Source organism: Periophthalmus magnuspinnatus, chromosome 10 (assembly GCF_009829125.3).
Source record: "Periophthalmus magnuspinnatus isolate fPerMag1 chromosome 10, fPerMag1.2.pri, whole genome shotgun sequence".
Taxonomy (NCBI): domain Eukaryota; kingdom Metazoa; phylum Chordata; class Actinopteri; order Gobiiformes; family Gobiidae; genus Periophthalmus; species Periophthalmus magnuspinnatus.
Window position 1 is genome coordinate 1,955,008 of NC_047135.1, and position 25,359 is coordinate 1,980,366.

General features: G+C 39.6%; 1 protein-coding gene across 2 annotated transcripts in view; it reads right to left on the reverse strand.

Annotated features, from left to right (window-relative positions):
- Window positions 1–1,602: 1,602 nt before the first annotated feature.
- The window catches only part of cyfip2 (cytoplasmic FMR1 interacting protein 2), a 46,497-nt gene continuing 22,740 nt past the window's right edge, over window positions 1,603–25,359 (reverse strand). The window contains exons 12-30 of one of the 2 annotated variants that reach the window (XM_033974010.2): window positions 24,483–24,635; window positions 23,501–23,640; window positions 22,083–22,230; window positions 20,797–20,950; window positions 19,793–19,949; window positions 19,624–19,720; window positions 19,051–19,127; window positions 18,863–18,971; window positions 18,652–18,771; window positions 17,451–17,650; window positions 17,280–17,367; window positions 16,071–16,214; window positions 15,785–15,875; window positions 11,512–11,642; window positions 6,795–6,867; window positions 6,613–6,707; window positions 4,743–4,981; window positions 4,508–4,655; window positions 1,603–4,042 (exon numbers count right to left, since the gene is read on the reverse strand). In XM_033974010.2, coding sequence (XP_033829901.1) covers window positions 3,875–4,042; window positions 4,508–4,655; window positions 4,743–4,981; window positions 6,613–6,707; window positions 6,795–6,867; window positions 11,512–11,642; window positions 15,785–15,875; window positions 16,071–16,214; window positions 17,280–17,367; window positions 17,451–17,650; window positions 18,652–18,771; window positions 18,863–18,971; window positions 19,051–19,127; window positions 19,624–19,720; window positions 19,793–19,949; window positions 20,797–20,950; window positions 22,083–22,230; window positions 23,501–23,640; window positions 24,483–24,635 — 2,532 coding nt within the window. In that variant the 3' untranslated portion in view covers window positions 1,603–3,874. The remainder of the gene's footprint in view (window positions 4,043–4,507; window positions 4,656–4,742; window positions 4,982–6,612; window positions 6,708–6,794; window positions 6,868–11,511; window positions 11,643–15,784; window positions 15,876–16,070; window positions 16,215–17,279; window positions 17,368–17,450; window positions 17,651–18,651; window positions 18,772–18,862; window positions 18,972–19,050; window positions 19,128–19,623; window positions 19,721–19,792; window positions 19,950–20,796; window positions 20,951–22,082; window positions 22,231–23,500; window positions 23,641–24,482; window positions 24,636–25,359) is intronic. The other variant, XM_055224631.1, reaches the window with a different exon arrangement.

The window sequence follows — 25,359 nt, forward strand, 5'->3', positions numbered from 1 at the left end:
ATCAAGAATGACGTCAAATCCTAAACAATCTACCGAAATACAAAAAAAAAATAAATAAATAAATTAAGATGATCATTTTAACCATCTCCTGTATTTAATTCTGTACTATAATGCCCCTCAGTATATTAATATAAGGTGAGCAGACGTCCCTATTGACCTGAGACAGTCCCAGTTTTAAGTCCTGTGTCACAGCAGGTTTGTCCAATACTGGTGATTTGACACAGTTTTATACAAGAAATGTCCCAAGTCTCCCTATTTTTGACCAAGTTGATACCCACCAAAAGTAAAGAGGGGATAAACTGACATTTGTTTAGCCAAAATACAGAAAAACGTGTTTGAAAATGACCAGAACACAAATAAATATACTCACTGACGTCTCTCCGATTAAACTCCCTCACAACAAGAAGATATTATGTGAAGCTCATAATAATATTCTTAATTACTTGCTCTTTTCTTTAAGCTGTAGAAAGTTGAATAAATCACTTCTATGACTCATTATAGAGACAAGATAATTATTTAAGTGCTGCATTCTGCTGTTAAGTCATTTCAGCTCTTTTTTTTTTTACATTGTGCATTTACAATAGTTTTTTGGGGATAATCATGGTTCATGGTTTGGTTTAAATAATATAATTTATCTGAGCAATATATCGCGCTTCAGAACATTTTATTGTGACAGGCCTGGGGCAACAGCTGCTCTGTTGGTGGAACGTTTGTCCACCGATCCACAGGATGGTGGTGCGACGCCAGCTCCCACAGATGAATGCTGTCAGTGTGTCCTTGGGCAACACACTTGACCTGCGTGTCTGTGTAAACCGGTGTATGAATGTGTGTGTGAATGGGTGAGTAGTTCCTTGATGCAAAGTGCTATATAAAAATGTGACAATTACACCAAAAAACTACATTTTAACACTATTCATTTTATCTGCTTCATCTTTATTAAATATTGTTGGCCTGTAGAATTGCTGACAGTTAAAAATATTCTGGATATGAATAATTATAATTTAAATATATGAATAAGCTCCGTATAAAAAAAACAAAAACAACTTTACATAATTGTACTTTATCAGTGAAAACAACTACGATCTAGAAGAGTATTATAGATTTGTAGCTTTTTTCCTGCACATTCTGATGATGTAATGGAGATTATCTTTGTTGGCGATTCTCACGATTAAATAGAATGTCCCACAGACAATTACTGTGTACACTTTTTATCACGACAAACGATGTTTTATTATCACATTTCTAACTGTGATTTGTGTGATAATGTTTAAATCCAGGCTCAAACGGTTCTGTTCATCTGTGCATACGACTGAAAGGGTTTTATTCTGCCTCTTTTAATGTTCATTATTTATGTTTTGATTTGTTGTATTGTTGTGATTTTAATGTTTTTCTTTTTCTATGAAACACTTTGAATTACTTGGTGTATGAATTGTGGTACAAATAAACTTGCCTTGTTGACGATTATCACGATTATATAAATGTTGACCCTTTTTATTGTTTATGTCCCATCTGTAGTTGTGATGTCATCTGCATTAAACCTGATTGGCCGATAAAGCTGTGACGTCATCTGAAACCCAGCGACTTAAGACAGAACGACACTACTTCAGTTAAACCATTTTATTTCATGGAAATACAACATAATTCTGTATCCTTTCCAGGACCATTGTTGTACATTTTATATTTTATCTTTTTTTGTACTTGAAAACATATTCACTTGTACAACAATATCATAAACAAAGCCTCATGTCACAAATGGAGCCGTTGATGACAATAACTTACACTTGCCATGCTTCAAGAGTTTCAAGAGGAGATACCTGCGTACCTTCATTTTTACTAGATTCATCTTCAAATAAAAGTAAACGGACTTGAATAAATATGTTAAAAAGACACTGGAGTTACAAAATAAACCACTGTCATTCAAAACAGAGCAAAAAAGAGACCACAGGGCTGTTTTGTAAGGGTTAACTTCTCATTCCTTTTTACGAGGACACATTTGCATATTTTAATAACACTGCTAAATCTAAAAGAAAAAAAATAAAATAATTAAATACTGACTATATTTCGGAAATTGCCCTTTAATTATAACTGACACTTTAAGATTTTTACCATTATGTGCAGAGTATTTAGGCCACACTGACCAATAGAATCCATTCACACTCAAACAGCATCTAGTACAGAGTTATCTTTATACAGCCTAGAGGTATTCGCTAATTACATTTCTCACTTCTTTTCTCGATGGAAAAAAAGACACAATGGACCAGATGAATGCGCGTGTGCCGTTTCCATATACAGAATAAAATATCTTAAAAGAAAAGTGACGAGGATGAGGTTTTCGGTCAGTATTATGCAAATTTACGAAATGTTTAAAATAAAAATATTAATAATTAAAAACGAGAACGATTACGACACTCAACACTTCACTTCAGTTCAACAGTGAAATTTACAATGGACCAGTTCAAACGTGGAGGAAACGAAAGGCAGAGGAGGTTGAGAAAGTAAAAAAGGAAACGCAACTTTCATTCGTTTGACAGGAAGCGAGGAGGAACAGAGCACGGAGAGTTAAGAGTCATGGCAAAACACAAAGAAGAAGAGTGGATTATTTCACTAAAAGAGGATATGAAATGTGAGACTGGAGCTGCGCGACGCCATGTTCAACTCAACAGCTGATGGGTTAATGCATTGTTCATTTCGTAGGCTCTTTTTAGTACAATATCTATAATTTAATACTATGTCCAAAATGTAGAATCATCTCGTATGTCACGGTTTAGACCACAGTTGTGCAAATGAAGGGAAATAAAAAGGCATGCACGAGTTTGGAAAAATCAGGAGTAAAGTAAAGAAAAACGTGTGTGAGGAGGTTCTGCTCGTGTTGACTTTGAGGAAACGGCTTCACGAACTTTAAGAAGTTTATGAAGAAAAGAAGAGTTTGAGACGATTTGAGTTTGAGTTCATTAAAAAGAGCCGATTCCACAAAAACAACACGGCAGAAATCAGGGCCACAGTGACGGACGTGTGTCTGTGAGGGGAGGGGCGGGGTCTGTGTGACTGGGGGCGGGGTCTGTGAGACAGGGGAGGAGCTGAGTGACTAGGGGAAGGTCTGTGCGACGGGGGCGGGGTCTGTGAGGCAGGGGAGGAGCTGAGTGACTAGGGGAAGGACTGTGTGACTGGGGGCGTAATCTGTGTGATGGGGACGAGGTCTGTGTAACTGGGAAAGGTCTGTGTGACTGGGGGCGGGGTCTATGTGAGCGGGGGCGGGGTCTGTGAGACAGGGGAGGAGCTGAGTGACTACGGGAAGGTCTGTGTGACTGGGGGCGGAGTCTGTGTGACGGGGACGAGGTCTGTGTAACTGGGAAAGGTCTGTGTGACTGGGGGCGGGGTCTATGAGACGGGGGAGGGTCTGAGTGACTAGGGGAGGGTCTGTGTAACGGGGGCGGAGCCTGCATGACTGGGAGAGGGTCTGTGTGACAGGGGTGGAGCCTGTGTAACTGGGGGAGGGTCTGTGTGACGGGGGCGGAGCCTGTGTGACTGGGGGCGGGGTCTGTCTGTGTGACGGGGTCTATGAGACGGGGGAGGGTCTGAGTGACTAGGGGAGGGTCTGTGTAACAGGGGGCGGAGCCTGTGTAACTGGGGGAGGGTCTGTGTGACGGGGTGGAGCCTGTGTGACTGAGGGCGGGGTCTATGTGAGTGGGGGCAAGGTCTGGCTATGTGACGGGGGCGGAGCCTGCGTGACTGGGGGCGGGGTCTATGTGACGGGGGGCGGAGCCTGTGTGACTGGGGGCGGGGTCTATGTGAGTGGGGGCAAGGTCTGTCTACGTGACGGGAGGGTCTGTGTGACTGGGGGCGGGGTCTATGTGACTGGGGGCGGGGTCTATTCTCAACAGGTGGTGGCGAGCGACTGGTGGATGGGAGGCTGGAAGCAGCGCACATGCTCCACGGTGGAACTGTCGGTCTCCACGGCCTTCATGTACTTGTTCAGAATGGCAAAGATTTCATTGTTCAAGATCTGGTACTTCCTGATGCGGTCGGCCATCTTCTTCAAGGGCTGTGAGGGGAAAAAAACTCGTTAGAAATAAAAATCAAATAGATATAAAATGAAAATCCTCTGAGGACGTAAAACTGCAGCTGTGTCTATGTTAGAGATCGACCTATATGTGTTTTTCATGGCCGATACAGACTCCAGGGCAAATGATCTAACCTCTGCCGATATCTTTGCGCCGATTTAGATCATTTCCCTCAAAAATTATGTTATTTAAATTCACTACAAACAGCCTTTATCACCACAAACCTATAAGAGAGCTGTGTCACATTTAGAGCAGTTGATTTCTTCATATTTAAGTGTTAATATTAAGGTTTGTGTGGATTTTTAGACAGCAAATCGACCACAATAAAACATCGCCCTCTGCTGGAGATCCAAGGCCGATAGCTGTTACACTAAAAAGTCCAGATATCGGTCTATCTCTATCTATATTTGACATTTCTGAATATATACCGTGGATGAGGAACTTACAACATTCTTGATAATTTCATCTTTTCCATCTTGTCTTTGGACTTTGAGCAGATGGTAGCAGAAGTCAAAGAGGTCGAAGCGGCGCTGTTGTCCCAAAAGTACAATGATGGCACATCCGGCCCAGTTCAGCCCGTCCCCAAAGCACTGTCTGAAAAGCAAAAACAACAGAATAATAATAAAACAACAGGTCAATGAGCAGTGTTTTTACCGTGAGGCATAAACCAGTCCAACTCACTCTGCTGTAAACTCGTGTGTGCCCACAGGGATGCAGTACACAAACTGCATCGCGCTCCACAGACGGTGGAACTCCATGCACTCGTCCACGTGCATCACTCCGTTGGTGGGAGGGGGGCCGCGCCACACGCCGTCCTGGAGGAAACTGCGGATCCGGGTTAAAATGACCTCGAACATGGACAGGCCGCAGCACAGACGCTCTTTGGTCAGCAGGTCTCCCTCTCGGGCGATCGCGATTTGCTGTAATCGCCGAAGATACAGACACAAAGTTAAAAAGAGGAGAAAACGAAAATCTGATAGTGACCACAGACTGTATAAAGTGGATTAACCTCCTGAGACTCCAGCTCCTGCAGGACTTTATTTGCAAAAAAACTATTAAGAGCTTGAACACATATATTTTGTGTAAAAAACAAAATGAGAAACAATTGTGCCTCTAGGAATAATGTGTCTCATTTGTGCTGCTTCACAGGTGCAGGAAGACATATGCCTTTAAATAAAAATAAAAATTAAATGAAATAAAAATAAATAAATAAACAAAATTAATTAATTAAAATACAATAAAAAAACAAAAAAACAAATAAAATTTAAATTGAATAAAAATAAATACAATAAAATTAATTAATTAAAATACAATAAAAAATAAAATAAAATAAAAAAAAATTATAAAACAAATAGAAATAAATAAAAAATAAATACAAATAAAAATAAAAAATAAATACATATTCTAAACTCTTACAAATATTCAAAATTGAACATGTTCTTGTTGCTGTTCTTCTAAAAATTTGCACTGTGGCCTAAACAACCCAAAATGTGTTGTCCACAGATGAGGACACCAGGTCTCAGGACGTCACCCGCAGCGTTCGGCTCCAGTCAAATGAAGCTCATCGAGGCTGGAGCAGTTATAGCGGCTAATTTAGAGACGAGTGCTATAATTGGAATTCCGACCACGAGTATCATAGCAACCAAAGAGCCAATCAGGAGCGAGGCTGTTGAAAGTAACATCCCTTTCCCGCCCACACCACAGGTTTAGCAGGGAGCGGGCTCTTAGCAACGTTGTCAATCAAACCTGTTGCTAACGCTAAGAGGAGTGACCTCGGGAAAAGACGGCGCCTGATTTGTCTGTTATTAATGTTTAAATTTTGATTTAGGGGTAAAATAGCAAAATAAAAACCCCAGGATCATGTAGAGGGTTAATACGAACATTTAAGACCAAAATGACGAGTCTGACAGCAGCAGTTACAAAAAAAAAAAAAAAAAAAAAACAAATCAATATAACAAAAAATTATAATAAAAATAACAAAAAACCAAATCAAACTAACAAAAAAAGCACATTTAAGAAAATTCAAAATAACAAAAAAAGATAACAAAAACAAGTAATAAAAAACCCCTAAAAAAATAAAAAAAAAATTATAATAAAAATAACCAAAAAAAAACTCAAAATATAAAAAACCCCTCAAAATAACAAAAAAAAACCAACAAAAAACAGAAACTTCTCCAAACTTCTCTCCTCCAAAGTAACTAAAAAAATAAAGTAAATAAAACAAAATTCAAAATAACAAAAAATAAATAAATAACAAAAACAACTTAAAAAAAACAAACAAAAAAAAAAAAAAAAAAAAACAACAATAATAAAATAAATAAAAAAAAAAAAAAAAAAAACTCCAGGATCATGTAGAGCGGGTTAATACGAACATTTAAGACCAAAATGATGAATCTGACAGAGAGTGGGGTTTTTCAATAGAAAGTGACTCAGAGCCAGAGTCGATGGAGCAGGAAGTGCACCCGTGATCACTTCCTGTCTCTAAGGCGGCAGCTAGCAGGTTAGCTACGTCCATTTACATAAACAGTCTACGATAGCGACGGTGCCTGACCTGTGGAGTGCCCAGTCGCTCAATCAGAGGCACGAGATGAAGAGGAGCGTACTTCGCCTCCAGCCTCTTCATCCTCACCTCCAGCCGCTCTCCCTCTGTGTGACACGAACAAGACTTTGGTCAAACTGAAAAACATGTATTATTATTATTATTAAACCAACAATAAGTTTATAAAAAAATACCTTTGATGTAAACTCGTGGCAGAATGTTTTGGAACGGAGCGGCGTGTAAAAGATCACACACCTCCTCCTGGGACTAAAGTGAAGAAGAACATAGACGTTTAACGATGGATTTAAACGTATTAAAAATCTGTTTACGTTGTGGAGACAGTGTTATCTATCTATGTTAATGATACAGATTTGAAGGGACATGCGTGTAGCCATGAGGTGATGCTGCAAACGTCAAACTCTTTCTGCTAAATTATTTATTTTAAGTTACATTGCACACAAATTCTGCTTATGTAATGAAATAAATTAGTCTTTATTACACAAAATGGACTCTTGTGAGCTTTTAAGTCATGTTCTAATGCCGTTAACTCCTCAAAAACACACCTGGAGTTGTGTTTTGTTTCATTTATTATCAGTCCGTCTACATCTCCACAGCTCAAAACGCTCTGTTCCACCTTGTGATGTCACGAAGTGGTAGTTTTTTCCAAATTAGCAGCTACGTTTTACCTTTAGTTCAAGTACAGATCAGCAGTTTCCAGAGCTGAAATCAACATCAACATCCAAATGATTCTAGAAATGAAGGTGTGTGGCGTTTAAAAACACAGTAAAGCACTTCCTGTATCACCACATGATGACATCACAAGGTGGAACGGAGCGTTTTCAGTTTGAGAGAAGAACTGTATGTTTGTGATGAGGAAACAACATCAGAAAAAAACACACAATATGAGTCGTTTAAGTCTACGCAGTGCGATGATGCGTGTGGTTTATATTTCATCAGACAATATTAACAAGCGGTGATGTTGGTTAGCCACAAGAGCAAACGAAAGATCAGTCTAATGTCTGGTGATGATGAACTCTGAGTGCATTAGCAGGACTTCAAATGAAACGCAGAGAGCAGAGCAGACGGGGAACACCTCGGACCTTTGGCTAAAAGTGATGAGTGAGCCGTGCAGGGTTAAAGCGACAAACGAGAAATGGAAAACTCACAAACAAAACAAAACACGTAGAAACGAGAGCGATAAAGATTAGTCACGATTAACAGAGACAAGCTGCAACGACAGTGATGTGTGAAGAGACCAAGACGGAACAAACAAACCAGAAAAAAATACAACCTTTTCTACCATGGAAACAAGACTGAGGTTTAATCAAGTGATCAAACCATCGACTGTGTGAAGAAGTGGACTCATTTGTCTGTTATTAATGTTCATATTTTAATTTACGGACACAACGGCGAAATAAAATCCCCAGGATCATGTAGAGGGTTAATATGAACATTTAAGACCAAAATGACAAGTCTGACAGCAGCAGCCCCCAAAAAACAACTAAAATAATTAAAAACAAAACAAAAAAAATCCAAATAACAAGAAAATAAACTTAAAATAACTCAAAATAACAAAAAAATGTATAATAAAAATAACAAAAAAAACCCTCAAAATAACAAAAAAACCCTTATAAAAAATTAAAAAAAGAAATTAAACTTCAAACCTAAACTTTAAAATAAAAAATAATAATAATAAAAAGTCTAATAAAAATAACTAAAAACAAAAAAAAAAAAAATCCAAATAACAAGAAAATAAAGAAAATAAACTTAAAAAAACCCTCAAAATAACAAAAAAAAACCTTATAAAAAAATTTTAAAAAAAGAAATTAAACTTTAAACCTAAACTTTAAAATAAAAAATAATAATAATAAAAAGTCTAATAAAAATAACTAAAAAAAAAAAAAAAAAAAATCCAAATAACAAGAAAATAAAGAAAATAAACTTAAAAAAAACCCTCAAAATAACAAAAAAATGTATAATAAAAATAACTTAAAAAAAACTCAAAATAACTAAAAAAAAACGTATAAAAAAAGAAATTAAACTTTGAACCTAAACTTTAAAATAAAAAATAATAATAATTTCAAAAAATCTAATAAAAATAACTAAAAACAAACCAAAAAAACTCAATAACAAAAAAAAACTTATAAAAAAAAGAAACTAAACTTTAAACCTAAACTTTAAAAAAAAAAAAAAAAAAAAAAAAAAAAAATAAAAAAAAAAAAAAAAAAAAAAAAAAAAAAAAACACTTAAAAATAAACTCAAAATAACAAAAAAAAAAGAACCCCAGGATCGTGTAGAGGGTTAATACGAACATTTCAAGACCAAAATTATGAGTCTGAAGCAGCAGAGACAGAGAGAGAAGCCACGGTTTTTCAATAGAAAGTGAACAAGAGACAGTCAATGCTCACTTCCTGTTTGTAGCGCGGCAGCTAGCTTGTTAGCTATGTCCATTTACATACACAGTCTATGGTTCAAGCTAATTCAGACGTGGTAAAAGTTTTTAATGTGAAGTGTTTGGAATTGACATGTGAAAGTTGTTTCCATGGCGACAGGAGGGAACGTTCACGGAAAATTCATAGTAAAAAACAGGAAATAGAAGAGACATAGAAAAAAAACTCATAACAATAAGAGAAAAGTACATGATTCGTGCTGTTTATAATTGAAAACCAAAGCCTAAAGTCTTACCACCTGAAGGAGGTGCCAGCGTGAAACGAAAAATGAGAAATCGGTTTAGAAAACATCACCGGAGTATGTCACATTTCAGAAGAGTTTGGGTCTGGAAATGTTTGAACACGGCCTCGTTTAAGGTTTTTATTTATTTATACGACTTTCTACATTTTATAAACAAACAGAAGACGTCAGAAATGTGAAGTGATGTGTGTGGAATTATGGAGGAAAGAAGAAAATGTAAAAAAAACAACTGATTTTTTAAAATGTTTATATATTTTACATTCAAATCCTCAAAGTCTTCACTGTTTGGTTTGTCGAAAAATATTCTGTAGATGTATTAAAGAGGAAAGAGAGAGAACAGGGGAGAAAGAGAGAGAACAGGGGAGAAAGAGAGAGAACAGGGGAGAAAGAGAGAGAACAGGGGAGAAAGAGAGAGAACAGGGGAGAAAGAGAGAGGACAGGGGAGAAAGAGAGAGAGGAAAGAGAGGCAAGGGAGAAAGAGAGCGAAGACAGGAGATAGAGAGAGGGAGAGAGAGAGAGCAGGGGAGAAAGAGAGCGAAGAGAGACAGAGGGAGAAAGAGAGAGCAGGGGAGAAAGAGAGAGAACAGGGGAGAAAGAGAGAGAGGAAAGAGAGGCGAGGGAGAAAGAGAGCAGAGACAGAGATAGAGAGAGGGAGAAAGAGAGACAGGGGAGAAAGAGAGATGGGGGAGTGACAAGGGAGAGAGAGCGAAGAGAGACAGAGGATAGAGAGAGGGAGAAAGAGAGGGAAGAGAGGTAGGAGAGTGACAAGGGAGAAAGACAGTGAGAGAGAGAGAGAACGAAGAGAAATAGAGGAAAAAGAGAGGGAAAGAGAGATGAGGGAAGAGAAGAGAGGGACAGGGGAGAGAGAGAGAGGATAGAGCATTTAGTCGAGTTATTTCACTTTTTTAATTCCATATCCATTTCTTCATAGATCTGACTCTTCTATTTGTATAAAATGTAGATTGTGGTAAAAATAAAGTTAAAAACACAGAATGAGACGTGTGTCCAGACTCGGGACGGGGTCATTTTGGCACCAGGACAGTTTAGAACTTATAAAAATTATAAAAATACTTATAAAAATACTGAGATAAATGTCCAGATGTTTAAAGACAAAAATGTATCAAGAATCAAGACAAAAGGAAAAAACACAGGAACGTCACGATTGGTGGGTTTCAGATGACATCACCACATTGTATCAGCCAATCAGATTAAAGAAAGATGGAGGAGAAAGAGGGAGAGAAGGAAAGAGGAAGAGGAGAAAGAGAGGGAGAAAGAGAGGAAGAGGAGAAAGAGGGAGAGAAAAAGAGGAGAGAGGGCAGGAGAAAGAGGGAGAGAAAAAGAAAGGAAGGGGAGAGAGAGAGACATAGGGAGAGGGAGAGAGAGGAAGAGAAGAGAAAGAGAGGGAGAGAGGAAGAGGAGAAAGAGGGAGAGAAAAAGAAAGGAAGGGGAGAGAGAGACATAGGGAGAGAGAGAGGAAGAGAAGAGAAAGAGAGGGAGAGAGGGAGAGGAGAGAGGGCAGGAGAAAGAGGGAGAGAAAGAGAAAAAGGAAGAGGAGAGAGCGAGACATAGGGAGAGAGGAAGAGAGAAACAGAGAGGAAGAGGAGAGAGGAGGCAGGAGAAAGAGGGAGAGAAAAAGAAAAAGGAAGGGGGAGAGAGACATAGGGAGAGAGGAAGGGAAGAGAAAGAGAGGGAGAGGGGAAGAGAAGAGAGGGCAGGAGAAAGAGGGAGAGAAAGAGAGAAAGGAAGGGGAGAGAGAGAGGCAAAGGGAGAGAGGAAGAGGAGAGAGGGCAGGAGAAAGAGGGAGGGAAAGAGAAAAAGGAAGGGGAGAGGAAGAGGAAAGGGCAAGAGAAAGAGGGAGAGTGGAAGAGAGAAAGGAGGGATTAAGAGGAGGGAGAAGGAGCAAGGAAGATGAGTCAGAGAGACAGGGCAGGAGAAAGAGGGAGAGAAAGGAGGGGAGAAAGAGAGAAAGAGAAAGAAGAGAGAGGGCAGGAGAAAGGAAGGGAGAGAGAAAGCAAGAGAGGGGAGCGAGTCTTGGACGTTTCATGGTAGAGTTCAGTGTAATCAATAGGGTCAAACTGGCTCTAGCGCCCCCATCTGGGAGTATGATGTCATCACACTCTATAATCTGAAACCCACCGACGTGAAATGTTTTTTTTTATTTTTATTTTTTATTTGTGAAATGTTTTTTTTAATTTGTGTCGTGAAGCTGCAGCGTCTCACCAGAGCCTGTTCGATGAGCAGACAGAAGAGGATGGCGTTCCCCACCTCCCTCAGACTCTGGAACACGTCCGTCTTCAGCTCCGCGTACTCGATGATGTCTTTGAGCTGGTGATGGAAGAACTCAAGAATACCTGAGACGGAGAGATGGAGGAGGAGAGGACAGAGAGGACAGAGAGGAAAAGGAGAGGACAAGAGGAGAGAGGGAGAGGAAGAGGAGAGAGGGGGAGGGCAAAGAGGGAGAGAAAGGAAGGGGAGGGAGACAGGGAGAGAAGAAGAGGAGAGAGAGGAAGAGGAGAGGACGAGAGGAGAGAGGGAGAGGAAGAGGAGAGAGGGGGAGGGCAAAGAGGGAGAGAGAAGGAGAGAGAGAGAGAGAGAGGAGAGGACAGAGAGGAAGAGGAGAGGAGAGAGGGAGAGGAAGAGGAGAGAGGGGGAGGGCAAAGAGGGAGAGAGAAGGAGAGAGAGAGGAGAGGGAGGAAGAGGAGAGAGGGAGAGAAAGAGAAAGGGAGGGAGACAGGGAGAGAAGAAGAGGAGAGAGAGAGAGGAAGAGGATAGGATGAGAGGAGAGAGGGAGAGGAAGAGGAGAGAGAGAGAAAGAGGGGGAGGGCAAAGAGGGAGAGAGAAGGAGAGAGAGGAGAGAGGGAGAGGAAGAGAAAGGAAGGGGAGGGGAGGGAGACAGGGAGAGAAGAAGAGGAGAGAGGGAGGAAGAGAGGAAGAGGAGAGGAGGAGAAAGAGAGGAAGAGGAGAGGGGGAGAGAGAAAGGAAGAGGACAGAGAGAGGGCAGGAGAAAGAGGGAGAAAGAGAAAGGAAGGAGAGAGAGCGGAAGGAAGAAGAGGAAGGGGAGAGAGAGACACACAGGGAGAGAGAGAAGGAATAAGAAGGAGAGGGAGCAGGGGAGAAAGTGAGAGAAAGAGAGGGAAGGAGAAAGAGAGAGAGAGAAAATAAGGAAGAGAGAGGAAGGGAGAATAAGAGACAGAGAGCGAGAGAAGGGAGTGAGAGTGAGAGGAGGAGAAAGAGGGAGAGAGTAAGAAGGACAGAGATAGGGAAGGGAGAGAGGAAAGAGCAAGAGAAAGAGGGAGGGAGAGAAGGCAAGAGCAGGAGAAAGAAAGCGAGAAGGAGAGATAGACAGGAGAGAGGGAGAGAGTGAAAGAGGAGAGAGCAAGAGGGGGGCAGGAAAAAGAGAAGGAGACAGTGAGAGAGAGAGAAGGAGAGAGAGAAGGAGAACGGGGAAGACAGGAGAAAGCGAGAGAGAAAGAGAAGGAGAACACCAGTTAATAACCCACCATCTGCTTTGGCCATTACAAAATCAGACACTTTACAAACTCCTTTTATTGTATCTGTCACTTAAAGCCCCGCGGCGTTGTACCTCCTCACGCTCATTATCTCAGCCATAATCTACCGTTGCCATGGTGAATCAGCCTCGACAGACGCCCTGACCCACATTTGCCCCAGACGTCAGGCCAAAGGATCATGACGAGCTGACAGCGAGCTCACGGACACCGGGCCACGTCCACATCGCACGACTCTGTGACACTTTATAATAACTTCCCTTAATTAGAAGCATCAACGATGATCTTTCTCCATAATGAGGCGACTTAATTAATTTCCTAACCCCTAATTAAGTAGTTACCGACCTTGAATCATTTTTAATACAATATTTCTTCATTATGACTAGGCTCTGTGCACAGTAGCACGCTAGCTAGCTCAGTGTGTCTCAAAGCTAACATTCGCTTTTATTAAAATCAGAAAACAAAGAAAACAACCTATAAATATTCATATGAACTAAAATAAAGACTACACAATTATTTTTATATGTAATACTTCAGTTTGTGGTGTTTTAATATGGATTATGTCTCAAAATTAGCAGTAGCATTAGCGTTAGCATTGAGACAAACATGTCCAGTGAAATATTCATTTAATTTGGTGAAGTTTTCATTTTATTTGTGTCGTGTTTAACATGTTCAGTGACATCCACCTGCAGCTCCCTGTCCACTGTCTGACCCTTGACCCCCTGACCCTCTGACCCTTGACCCTGAACCCACCTGCAGCTCCCTGTCCACTGTCTGTTTTTTAAATATTTATTCATTTTTTCTTGACTCTGCAAAAACCTCAGAGATAAAACTGGACAGGAAGTAGCGACGCTAACAGTCAGGACAGCCTGTTAAGTCTTTGTTCATGCTTTATTAAGGATAATTAAGTTATAATAAAGTGTTACCGACATCTAAAACTGTGGAGTGGGTAAAACCAGGGGTGCATTTGATCCTTTGCTATTCTATTTTTGTTTTATGCAGGTTTTTGTCTGCCTTTGGGTCAATCAGAAGTTGTCGTGGGTTGTATTATTTTATCTGCCAATTTTGACCTCAAATAAGTTCTACAGGGACTAAAGAGCCGTTTTCCAGCTTCCCAGAGAATCGGTGCAGTGTTGACTCGTTATTGCACATTAACATTGAACATTTGACACAAACCAAACTACTTTATATAATATTTTAGCGTCAAAACTTTCCCCAAATTCTCCATTGCCCGGAAATGAAAGTGCTACTACAAACACAGCTCAGTTTAGTTGCATTTATGGTAAAAGTGGGCGGGGCCGAATGTGGTCAATAGCAGAATTCCATATTTGGGATTCCGACCACGAGTATAGCAACCAAAGAGCCAATCTGGAGCGAGGATGCTGAAAGTAATGTCTCTTTACTCCCTGCACTGCTCGTTTAGCAATACTGTCAATCAAACTTGTTGCTAACGCTAGCAGGAGCGACCCGCGGGGAAAGAAGGCGCCTGATTTGTCTGTTATTAAAGTTCATATGTTGATTTACAGACACAATAGTGAAATAAAAACCCCAGGATCATGTAGAGGGTTAATACGAACATTTAGGACCAAAATGATGAGTCTGAGCAGCAGAGACAGAGAGAGGGGACAAAAAAATAAATAATAAATAATAAAAAAATAAAAAAAAAAATAAAAAAGAAATCAAAATAAATAAATAAATAATAACAAACCCACCCCTCAAAAAAATAAAAAAAATAAAAATAAAAATCCTCAAAATAACAAAAAAAAATAAAAAATAATAATGATAATTTTAAAAAATGGAAAAATAAACTCAGAATAAAAAAAAAACTAAAAAAACAAAACACGATAATGTAGAGCGGCTTAATACGAACATTTAAGACCAAAATGATGAGTCTGATAGCAGCAGTTACAGAGAGAGGGGTGACAATTTTTCAATAGAAAGTGAATTGGAGCCATTTATATATACAGTCTTTATATTTGAAATGTTTGAGAACCATTGAGCCACAGGTTACTAAGACCCTTCACATGGAAACTCTCTTCTACTATAATCCAACGCAGTTTAAAGCCAAGGACGGAAAAGACGGGAAAACTCATTAACATCAACACATCTGTATCTGTATTAACTATATCACAACTTAAAAATGAAGTAAACGATTGGAAAACCAGACTGTTTATCCAGAGTGTCCTCAAAAGACTCAAAAGACTTGTTAACTCCACAAACGTTTTCACAACATTTTGTCTCAGGAAACTGCTGACTTCACACAAACGTCTACATCATCTGGACTGAGCCGAGAGCAGACGGGATTTTCACCGCTCCCCTGTGTGGGCCTGTCTATCCCATTAGCTCCATGTGCTACTACGCTCACGGAAACACATGAGAACTGAACGCGCCGGGCTAACGCTGTGCACAAAATATACTGTTCATCTAATGCTGTGCTGTGTAACTTTTCTGAAGGAGCGTCTGCGATCCGCTTGTCTGTTTTGCTTTGGATCATTCCACGCAAAACAATAACAATCAACTTTTTTTCAAGGTATGTTTTATGCTATTTAAATATCTTGAATTCACTTAAAATAGACCCGTTTAATGCAACACTGTGGAACATTCCAAGCAAAGCAAATAGCATCTCTAAACAGATAAACAGGTGTCCGACGCCCACCAGAAAATGCATTCAAATCCAAGAATTCATAGGATAACAGCTGTCTTTCTTGGCGTTTATTAAAAAAAGCTGTCAATCAAAGCAGTTGCTAACGCTAACGGGAGCGACCTCGTGTTTATGCGAACATTTAAGACCAAAATAACGAGTCTGACTGAGCAAGGGGTGATGTTTTTTCAATAGAAAGTGAATTGGAGCCAGAGTCGATGGAGCCACAACGAGCCCAAGCTCACTTTCTATTAGCAACGCAGCGGCTAGCGGGTAAGGATGTCCATTTAAATAAACAGTCTGTGGTTAATATGGCAGCACAGATGTGTAGGTAAACGTATCTCACCTGGGGAGCCGTACTCATGACGAGGCAAGCGGCAGATTTTGGGCATAACTTCTATCAGGGTTTTTACATACTGCAGAATGGTCCCTTGCAACTGTCAAAAAGAATCCAGATAAAAATAGTTGGAAAATATAAAACAACGCCAACAAAAAAAGCACATTTATCAAAACAAAACCTGGAATGAAAACAGTTATTTAAAGACACAGCATATTTAGTGAGACTCGGACATGGCATTATATTAAAAACAAAAAAAAAAAAACCAAACATTTGTCCTAAAAACGAAAAATACCAGGCTTTTGACGATTTTGAGCAGCTCCTCCATCACCACGGCGATGCCCTGGTAACCAAGGAGACGGCAGATGGTCTTAAAATGAGGCGGACCCACGAAGTTTCTGTACGAGCTGTATATGTGGGAGTAGGCAATGTTCAGAGGCTGAGGAGAGAACAGACTTTTTAAGCATCTGGGACAGAGAAGTTATTTTAGTCAAACTAGGGCATAGATAAGACTGGGTTTGATCTTGGGACTGATGTGGTTTGATCCTAGTTTAGCTCTGGATTGGCATTGTTTTGGCTCTGGGTTAGCAGTGGGTTAGCACTAATTTAGCAGTGGGTTAGCACTCTGGAAGTACTGGTTTACCTTAGGTTTGGCAATGGGTTACCACTGGTTTAGCTCTGGGTTAGCACTGTGTTAACACTGGAGCACTGGGTTAGCAATAATTTAGCTCTGAGTTAGCACTGGTTTGGCACTAGTTTAGCTCTGGTTTAGCACTGGGTTAGTACTGGGTTAGCACTGGTTTGGCACTAGTTTAGCTCTGGGTTAGCACTGGGTTTGTACTGGGTTAGCACTGGTTTGGCACTAGTTTAGCACTGTGTTAGCACTGTGTTAGCACTGGTTTAGCACTGGTTTGGCACTAGTTTAGCTCTGGGTTAGCGCTGGGTTTGTACTGGGTTAGCACTGGTTTGGCACTAGTTTAGCACTGTGTTAGCACTGGGTTAACACTGGAGCACTGGGTTAGCACTGGTTTAGCACTAGTTTAGCACTGGTTTAGCACTGGATTGGCACTAGTTTAGCTCTGGGTTAGCACTGGGTTAGTACTGGGTTAGCACTGGTTTGCCCATTCTTTAGTACTAATTTAGCAGAGGAGTAGAACTGGTTTGGCACTGTTTTAGTACTGAGTTATCACTGGTTTGGCACTGGGTTAGCTCTGGGTTAGCATTGGTTTTTCCATTCTTTAGCACTAATTTAGTAGTGGGTTAGCATTGGTTTGGCACTGTTTTAGCACTGGGTTAGCACTGGATTAGCGCTGTTTTAGCACTGGGTTAGCACAGGTTTGACACTGGTTTTCTCCAGATTTTGTCCTCTTTTTGTACATGTTTATTTCAGTATTTCTATATTTTTAGAGCTCGGGGGAACAGACGTTGGATTTGGAGTTGGTTGAGGTAAAGTGATTAGCTCCGTGTAATATTTGAACTATGAAGCTGAACAGGTGCATCTGACCTTTGAACCATAAAGGTAATAAGGCTGCACGTTGGCTGGCTTGTCCCGTTGAGGCTCCTGTGTGAAAGGAATGGCTGTGCGCACAAAGCTGCAAATCAAAAACATTAAATTATAAAAAACAAAATGTATGAGATCATTAAAAGCCATAGCACTAAAGAAGAATGCTCTGACCGGTTTGTGGACCCATTGTAACAGTAGTTTGGGAGGAAATCAAAGTTGAGCTCCCAGAAGACGTGCAGCGTGATTCTTCCATAAGGAGCCGACACGTTGTGGTTAGCTTCACGAAACATGGCGTCAAAACTGTCCAGAGTCATGTGTTTGGACAGCAGCCGGTGAGTCAGACGGTTTATCTCCAACAGCCATTCCAATTCCTGTAAAAGACAAAATATATATATGCTACCAGTTAAAAGTCTGGACACACCATCTTATTTAATGTTTTTTTTAGTTTATTTCAGGTTTAGCTCTGGTTTAGCTCTGGTTTAGCCCTGGTTTAGCTCTGGTTTACCTTTGGTTTAGCACAGGTTTAGCTCTGGTTTAGCCCTGGTTTAATCCTGGTTTAGCACTGGTTTAGCTCTAGTTTGGGCCTGGTTTAGCTCTGGTTTAGCACTGGTTTAGCCCTGGTTTAATCCTGGTTTAGCACTGGTTTAGCTCTAGTTTGGGCCTGGTTTAGCTCTGGTTTAGCACTGGTTTAGCACTGGATTAGCACTGGTTTAGCTCTAGCTTGGGCCTGGTTTAGCACTGGTTTAGCTCTAGTTTAGCTCTGGTTTAGCACTTTTTTTCTTTATTTTGCTACTTCATACATTTTATATACACACACAGAAGACATGACATCAAATATATGAAGTAAGATTACGTAAAAAGAAATTACGTACAAAATCCTCCAAAAGTAGCTACCCTTTGCTTTGTCGTAAAATAGTTAGTACTTTTGACTGGTAATGCATGTTTAAACACCAGTCAAAAGTTTGGACAAACCCTCTTATTATTATGTTTTTGTTGTTTTAATTCTTACTACATTTTATATACACACAAAATACATCAAATATATGAAGTAAGATATATGGAATTATGTAGTAAAGAAAAAAATGTATAAAACTACTAAATATTTTTTCGACAAAGCAAAAGGTGGCTACTTTGTCATTTAAAATTTTTGTTGTAGTTATTCAACTTTTTACATAAGTCCATATATATCTTACTTCAGATACTTGATGTCTTCTGTGTGTGTATAAAATGTAAAAAGTAGTAAAAATAACACCAAAAAAAACTACAAAAAAACATTAGCTGAGAGGTTGTGTCCAAAATGTTGTCTAGTGTTTTTTATATTAAAAGCTCTGGAGAAATATACTGTTTCTAAAATTATTTAAATAGACGTTACCACGATGGAGGTGAGGTCTTCGCTCTCGAAGCGGCTGATGGCGTGATCCAGAGACTTGTACATCGCCGCAGAGATTCTTTGTGTGATCAGTCGGTTTAAATCAATCGACCGACCCAGCAACTGCAAAACATCAGATATAAAGTTATTTTCTACCACAACAAACATGGCGGTCTGGTCTATTTCCAAACAGAACGTCGCCGATGCCGTTTACCTGCACGTGTCTCTGTTTCAGCAGCGTCTCGTACCGGTTTGAAGGAGGATACGGGATTATTACGCCGTAGTTTTTACACTCTGCTCTGAAGCGTTTGTCTAAGAGCACGCTGCGAGGGACAAAGACAATTTTATCTCCAGAGACGGAAACAAGATTACACGTTTTAGGAGATAAGTATCTACTCCTACCTTCCAGCCATCGCTTTGTAGTACGCGAATATCTGATCGGCGAGTTTGTACACGAACTGATCAAAACACAGGTTGACCTACAAGCAAAAAGAGGACGTTTTAAGCGTTATGTGTTTGTTTTGTTTCATTCACACATGTTTAACACACAGACCCTGCAGATTTAGGCTGGAAAACGCTCTGTTCCACCTTGTGATGTCACTTCCTGGTGATACAGGAAGTGCTGCACTGTGTTTTTAAACTACACACACCTTCATTTCTAGAATCATTTGGATCATTTCAGTCCTGGAATTGCCACTTATCTCTACTGAACTAAAGGTAAAAGGAGCTGTTAACTTGAAAACTACCACTTGATGACATCACAAGGTGGAACAGAGCGTTTTGAGCTTTGGGGATGTTACAGACTAATAATAAAGTGCGACTCAAACATGTGTGAGTGAAACAAAACACAACTCCAGGTCTGTTTTTGAGGAGGAAACAGCATTAAAACATGACTAAATATTTAGAGTAAACTTTTTCGTGATATAGGACCTTTAAGGGAATTATTAAGTGTTAACAAAATGATTCTTTTCTTACCTCAGCTTCAATCTCATCGTACAGGAACTGTTTCTTGAATTTGGTGAGAGCGTAGTATCCACTGTCATTATACAAGTCGAGTGGGTACAGCACATATCTAAACACAAGAGAGTGGGGTTACTTTACTGAACACTAACAGCTGAAAATAAAGCTGATTTGAGGGTCTTACTCCATCATCGACGGCTCCTTTGTCTCCAGGATGTGGTCTGTGAGGATCCAGGGCATGGACATCTCGATGGGGAACTGGATCCTACGGCCCATGGTCAGCTCCAAGAAGAACTCTCTGAACCAGAGCTGAGACAGATCACAGCACTGCTGCAGGGCCTCTGCAGGGACAGAGACAGGGGTCGCTTTAAAGAAGACACACTGTGATTGTGTCTCTATAGTTACAGTCTACAGCACCTGTGGAGCATTATGTTAGAATCTGCACATTTTAAATCACAGTACACTGGCCCCTCGTTTATCCCGGGGGTTACGTTCTAAAAATAACCTTCAATAAGTGAAATCCGCTTTATGTTTTACAATTATTCTATGTGTTTTTGTCTGTAAAACCCCTCACCACACACTTTATACACTTTTCTCACACAGGCGTTAACATTTTCTCACATTTCTCTCTCGTTTAAACTCTCTCAAAGTTCAAACCTTCGTAGATTAAAAAAAAAAAGGTACAGTATTATAGAATGAAACCGCGTTATTTTCCTCCTTTTTTATCTAACGAACCGAAGATGAATTTATTTTGTAATGGCGCCCCCTGCAGCCACGGAACTTCTACCTAGTCCAACTTTTTCTGCGAAGGTTAGCATCTTTCTCGACCTTTTGGGTGCGACTGCTGCTTTGTCGGTGCAGAACGTTTCATCGACATTGTGGGTTTTGTCGGGGAGAAAACAAATTGCAAACGTACAGCACTTCAGAGTCACACTGAGATCCAACGTTTATGTAAATTTGTCTGAACACATTCTGTACTGGACAGGAGACACGGCATGGAGGAGACTGATGGACAATGGTCTACAGTCCAACAGCCAATCAGGACGCACGACACAATGGTCTACAGTCCAACAGCCAATCAGGACGCACGACACAATGGTCTACAGTCCAACAGCCATTTGTCTAGTTTACTAATCGAGACATTAATCGCTGACACGTCGACTCGTCCGTGTTTTACTTTCACTTTACCGCTGAAGTTGAGCAGGTGCGTGTAGAAGAAGGAGTGTTTGTGGAAGTCTTCGATCGCCACGACGATGGGTCCGTCCAAACTGCTGCGGAGCGTCTTCTTCGAGCCGCTCTTATCGGCGATCAACGACTCCAGCATCGTGCGCACCATGTACAGCTGCAACGGAAAGAGACGCAGAAGAAAACGCTTTAAAAAACAACTTCAATTTAAACTTTTAGACTTATTTTAATGCTGTTTTCTCCTCAAAAACAGACCTGGAGTTGTGTTTTGTTTCATTCACACATGTTTGAGTCACACTTTATTATTAGTCTGTTACATCTCCAAATCTCAAAACGCTCTGTTCCACCTTGTGATGTCATCAAGTGGTAGTTTTCAAGTTAGCAGCGCCACCTTTTCCGTTTCGTTCAGTGGAGATTGGAAATTCCAGGACTGAAATGATCCAAATGATTCTTGTGAAGGTGTGTGGAGTTTAAAAACGCAGTGGAGCACTTCCTGTATTACCACATGATGACATCACAAGGTGGAACAGAGTGTTTTTCTTTTTAGTTTAAGAGAAGAACTCAGTCTAAATCTGCAGGTTTGTGCGTTAAACATGTGTGAATGAAACAAAAACACAACTCCAGGTCCGTTTGTGACGAGGAAACATTAGAACAAAAGAAGAGAATAGTGTAATATGGGCCCTTTAAAAACACAGCGTTCCACCTTGTGATGTCATCATGTGGTGATACAGGAAGTGCTCCGCTGTGTTTTTAAACTCCACACACCTTCATTTCTAGAATCATTTGGATCATTTCAGCCTCTGGAATTGCAAATCTTTACTGAACTAAAAGTAAAAGCAGCTGTTAACTTGAGAAAAAATACCACTTGATGACATCACAAGGTGGAACAGAGCGTTTTGAGCTTAGACTAATAATAAAGTGTGACTCAAACATGTGTGAATGAAACAAAACACAACTCCAGGTTTGTTTTTGAGGAGGAAACAGCATTAGAACACGACTTAAAGCTCACAAGTGTAATTTGCGTAATATAACAATAATGTTTTTTTTGTTTTGTTTTTTTTTTCCCATGATCCTTTGAGATGATGATTGAATGCTGTTGGATCAAGCTAACTGAAGTCAATGGGCCGTGTTTTCTGTTTAAAAGCCTAAATATTTGCGTTTGCGATGAGGAAACGATATTATACCACAGATGAGAAAATGGCGTAACACGAGCGCTTTAAACAAACGATGGTAAAGCCCAGAGTCAAACGTGTGTCATGTTTTTGTTTTGGGCCCTTTTGAGTTCAGACCTGTGTGCTGGAGGGGCCCACAGCTCTGCGAGGGACTTTAATGTCAAATCCCCCTTTAGGGTCTTTCTCTCCTCTGAGGCAGGGGTCGTTCGGAGGCTCCCGTCCTCCCTCCCAGTCGCACACGGTCTTTCGGATCGCCTGAAGAACACTGGAACAAACACAGAGAAGACGTGGAAATATACAACTGTCACATGAACAGAGACGTGCTGTCAGGGGTCAAAGGAGTAGTACTCAAGTAAAAGTAAAAGTATCACATGAAAAATCTACTCAAGTGTCAAAGTACCGGTTTAAAAATGTGCTTAAAGAGGAAAAAGAACAAGTATTTCACGCAGATTTTGAGTCTTATGAAGCGTCAAATGTGGTGATTTTGATAAAGATTTGAGCTGAATTTTGTTCCACAGAAACAATTAAAAGTAAAATTATCACATGAAAAAATCTACGTAAGTAAAAGTATTAAAGTACCTGTTTAAAAATGTACTTTAAGAGAAAAAAGTAAAAGTATTTTGTGCAGATTTTGAGTCTTATGAAGCGTCAAATGTGGTGATTTTGATAAAGATTTGAGCAGAATTTTGTTCAACAGAAACAATTAAAAGTAAAATTATCACATGAAAAAATCTACTAAAGTAAAAGTATTAAAGTACCTGTTTAAAAATGTCATTTAAGAGAAAAAAGTAAAAGTATTTTGTGCAGATTTTGAGTCATATGAAGCGTCAAATGTGGTGATTTTGATAAAGATTTGAGCTGAATTTTGTTCAACAGAAACAATTAAATAGATTTTTTTCCCATCTGTTTTTATTTGTATATTTTTTGTTCAAATTCTAAACGTGTTAAAAATAAACCAGCAGATTTTTCAGCAGGTCCCAGACAAAAATACTTTTACTTTTCAGTCTTGTTTAAAAATGTAGTGGAGTAAAAGTACAGATACTGCTCTCAAATGTACTCAAGTAAAAGTATCACATGAAAAAATCTACTTAAGTAAAAGTATTAAAGTACCTGTTTAAAAATGCACTTTAAGAGAAAAAAGTAAAAGTATTTTGTGCAGATTTTGAGTCTTATAAAGCTTCAAATGTGGTGATTTGGATCAAGATTTGAGCTGAATTTTGTTCAACAGAAACAATTTAAAAGTAAAATTATCACATGAAAAAATCTATTAAAGTAAAAGTATTGAAGTGCCCGTTTAAAATGTACTTAAGTGTTGTTCATTTGTTAAAGTATAAATGTAGTAATAAAGATTCAAAATGAGACATATTTTGTTTAACAGTAACAATATAAATACATTTCCTAGTTTTTCTTCTGAACTTTGTGGATTCATTTTAGTTTCGCTCAAAGCCAAAGCATGAACTTGAAAACTTTAGTCAAGATGTTTCCACGAACTGGGTAAAAATAATCATATGTAAAGTACTTTGATAATGTTGTACCTGATTAAGACGTTTTTCTTCTTGCGGACGGCCTGCCTCAGTGGTTCTCTCAGCGTCACTTGGGCAAAGTCCTGCAGAGCGGCGTAGATGGTGTTTCTGATGGCCTGGTTAAACACGGACTCCATCCTCCCCATCAGGACCTAAACACACAGGAATATTATTATTATTATTTTAAACAGGTCAATAAACAGTGACGTCATTTAAAAACCCAACCTTATTATTATTATTATTATTATTATTATTATTATTATTATTATTATTATTATTATATGTATACAATTTATTTCTTTTTTTATTATTTATTTATTTTATTATTCATTTATTTTACCCCCATTTACATTCTCTATATCTTCGTTTCTCACTAAATAGCTGTTTTGGAGAGGAGGAGGGGAGAAGGAGGAGGGGGGGAGAGGAGAGGGAGGAGGAGGAGAAGGGGAGACGGAGGGGAGAAAGAGGGGAGAGGGAGGATAGAGGGAGGAGAGGGAGCAGGAGACGGGGAAGAGAGGGACGAGATGAGGAGGAGAAGATGGGGAGGAGAGGGAGGAGAGATGGAGAGGAGAGGGGGAGAAGAGGAAGAGAGGGAGGGTATGAGGAGGAGATGAGGGGGAAAAGAGGGAGGAGAGGGAGCAGGAGACGGGGAAGAGAGGGACGAGATGAGGAGGAGAAGATGGGGAAGAGAGGGCGGAGAGGGAGGAGAGATGGAGAGGAGAGGGGAGGAGAGAGGGAGAAGAGGAAGAGAGGGAGGGTATGAGGAGGAGACGAGGAGGAGATGAGGAGGCGAGGGGGAAGAGAGGGAGGAGAGAGGAAGGAGATGGAGAGGAGATGAGGAGGTGAGAGAGGACAGAGAGATCTCCATTTGTCACTTTGTTTTACGTGTACAGTCCTTGTTCTGTCTTGTTGCGTCTTATCCTCACGTGTCACTGTTTATGAAATGTATTAAATAAATCAAATCTGGACCTTTCTCTCTGGTCCAGTGTTTTACCTGCAGTCCCTTGATCATGGCGATGACCTCCACCAGGGCAAACTTCTCCTCGCTGGTGTAGTTGTACCTCGTGGCTCGCTCGTACTCCTCTGCTGTCCCGGGACAGTCTTTGTTACAGAATTTATCTGTGGGATGGACGAGCTTCCACGAGTACTGAGGGACGAGAGGCAGACGGTACAAAACATCACTTTTGTTTATTTTTATGTTTATTAGAGTTTTCACCATGAAGTTTAGCTTTGCAATAATTTCCAAAATACACACACATACATCTGTGGTTGAAAATAACATAAGAGAAACAGGACGTCAAAGGCAGGATATTTTTACTATGTTTTTATTTATTTATTTATGATCATATATTACTACTACTACTGCTATTTTTAAATTTTAATTTTTTGTATTATTATTATTTAAATTTTTTGTAATATTATGGTTTCAAAGTTTTGTATTATAATTTTTTATTTTTTATTTTTTTCTTAAATTATATATTTTTTATTATTATTACAATTTCTTTTTGGAAGTTTATAGAGCCCAGTTATATATTTTTATTATTTATTTTTTTGTTGGCACAGGCAGTTATACATTTTTCTAACATAAAACCCAGTTGTTTCTTATTTTTCTTTCAACAAACTTTTAAGAGAATAGATTTTATATAATAAACCACGTGCTCATCAGTGTGAGAAATATTGGTAAGTTGAGAACAGCACAGTTGTTCAGAGAATATGAAGTCTATTATCTTTAATTAAAACTGTTAAGAATAACATCAACAACATTAAAATATATTAAACAGAAATGGGAGAATAAAACCCTAAAGCCTCTTCTCTTTTAATGTTCATTTTTGATTGTGTTTTGTGTTGTGTACAGATAAACTGGCCTCGTC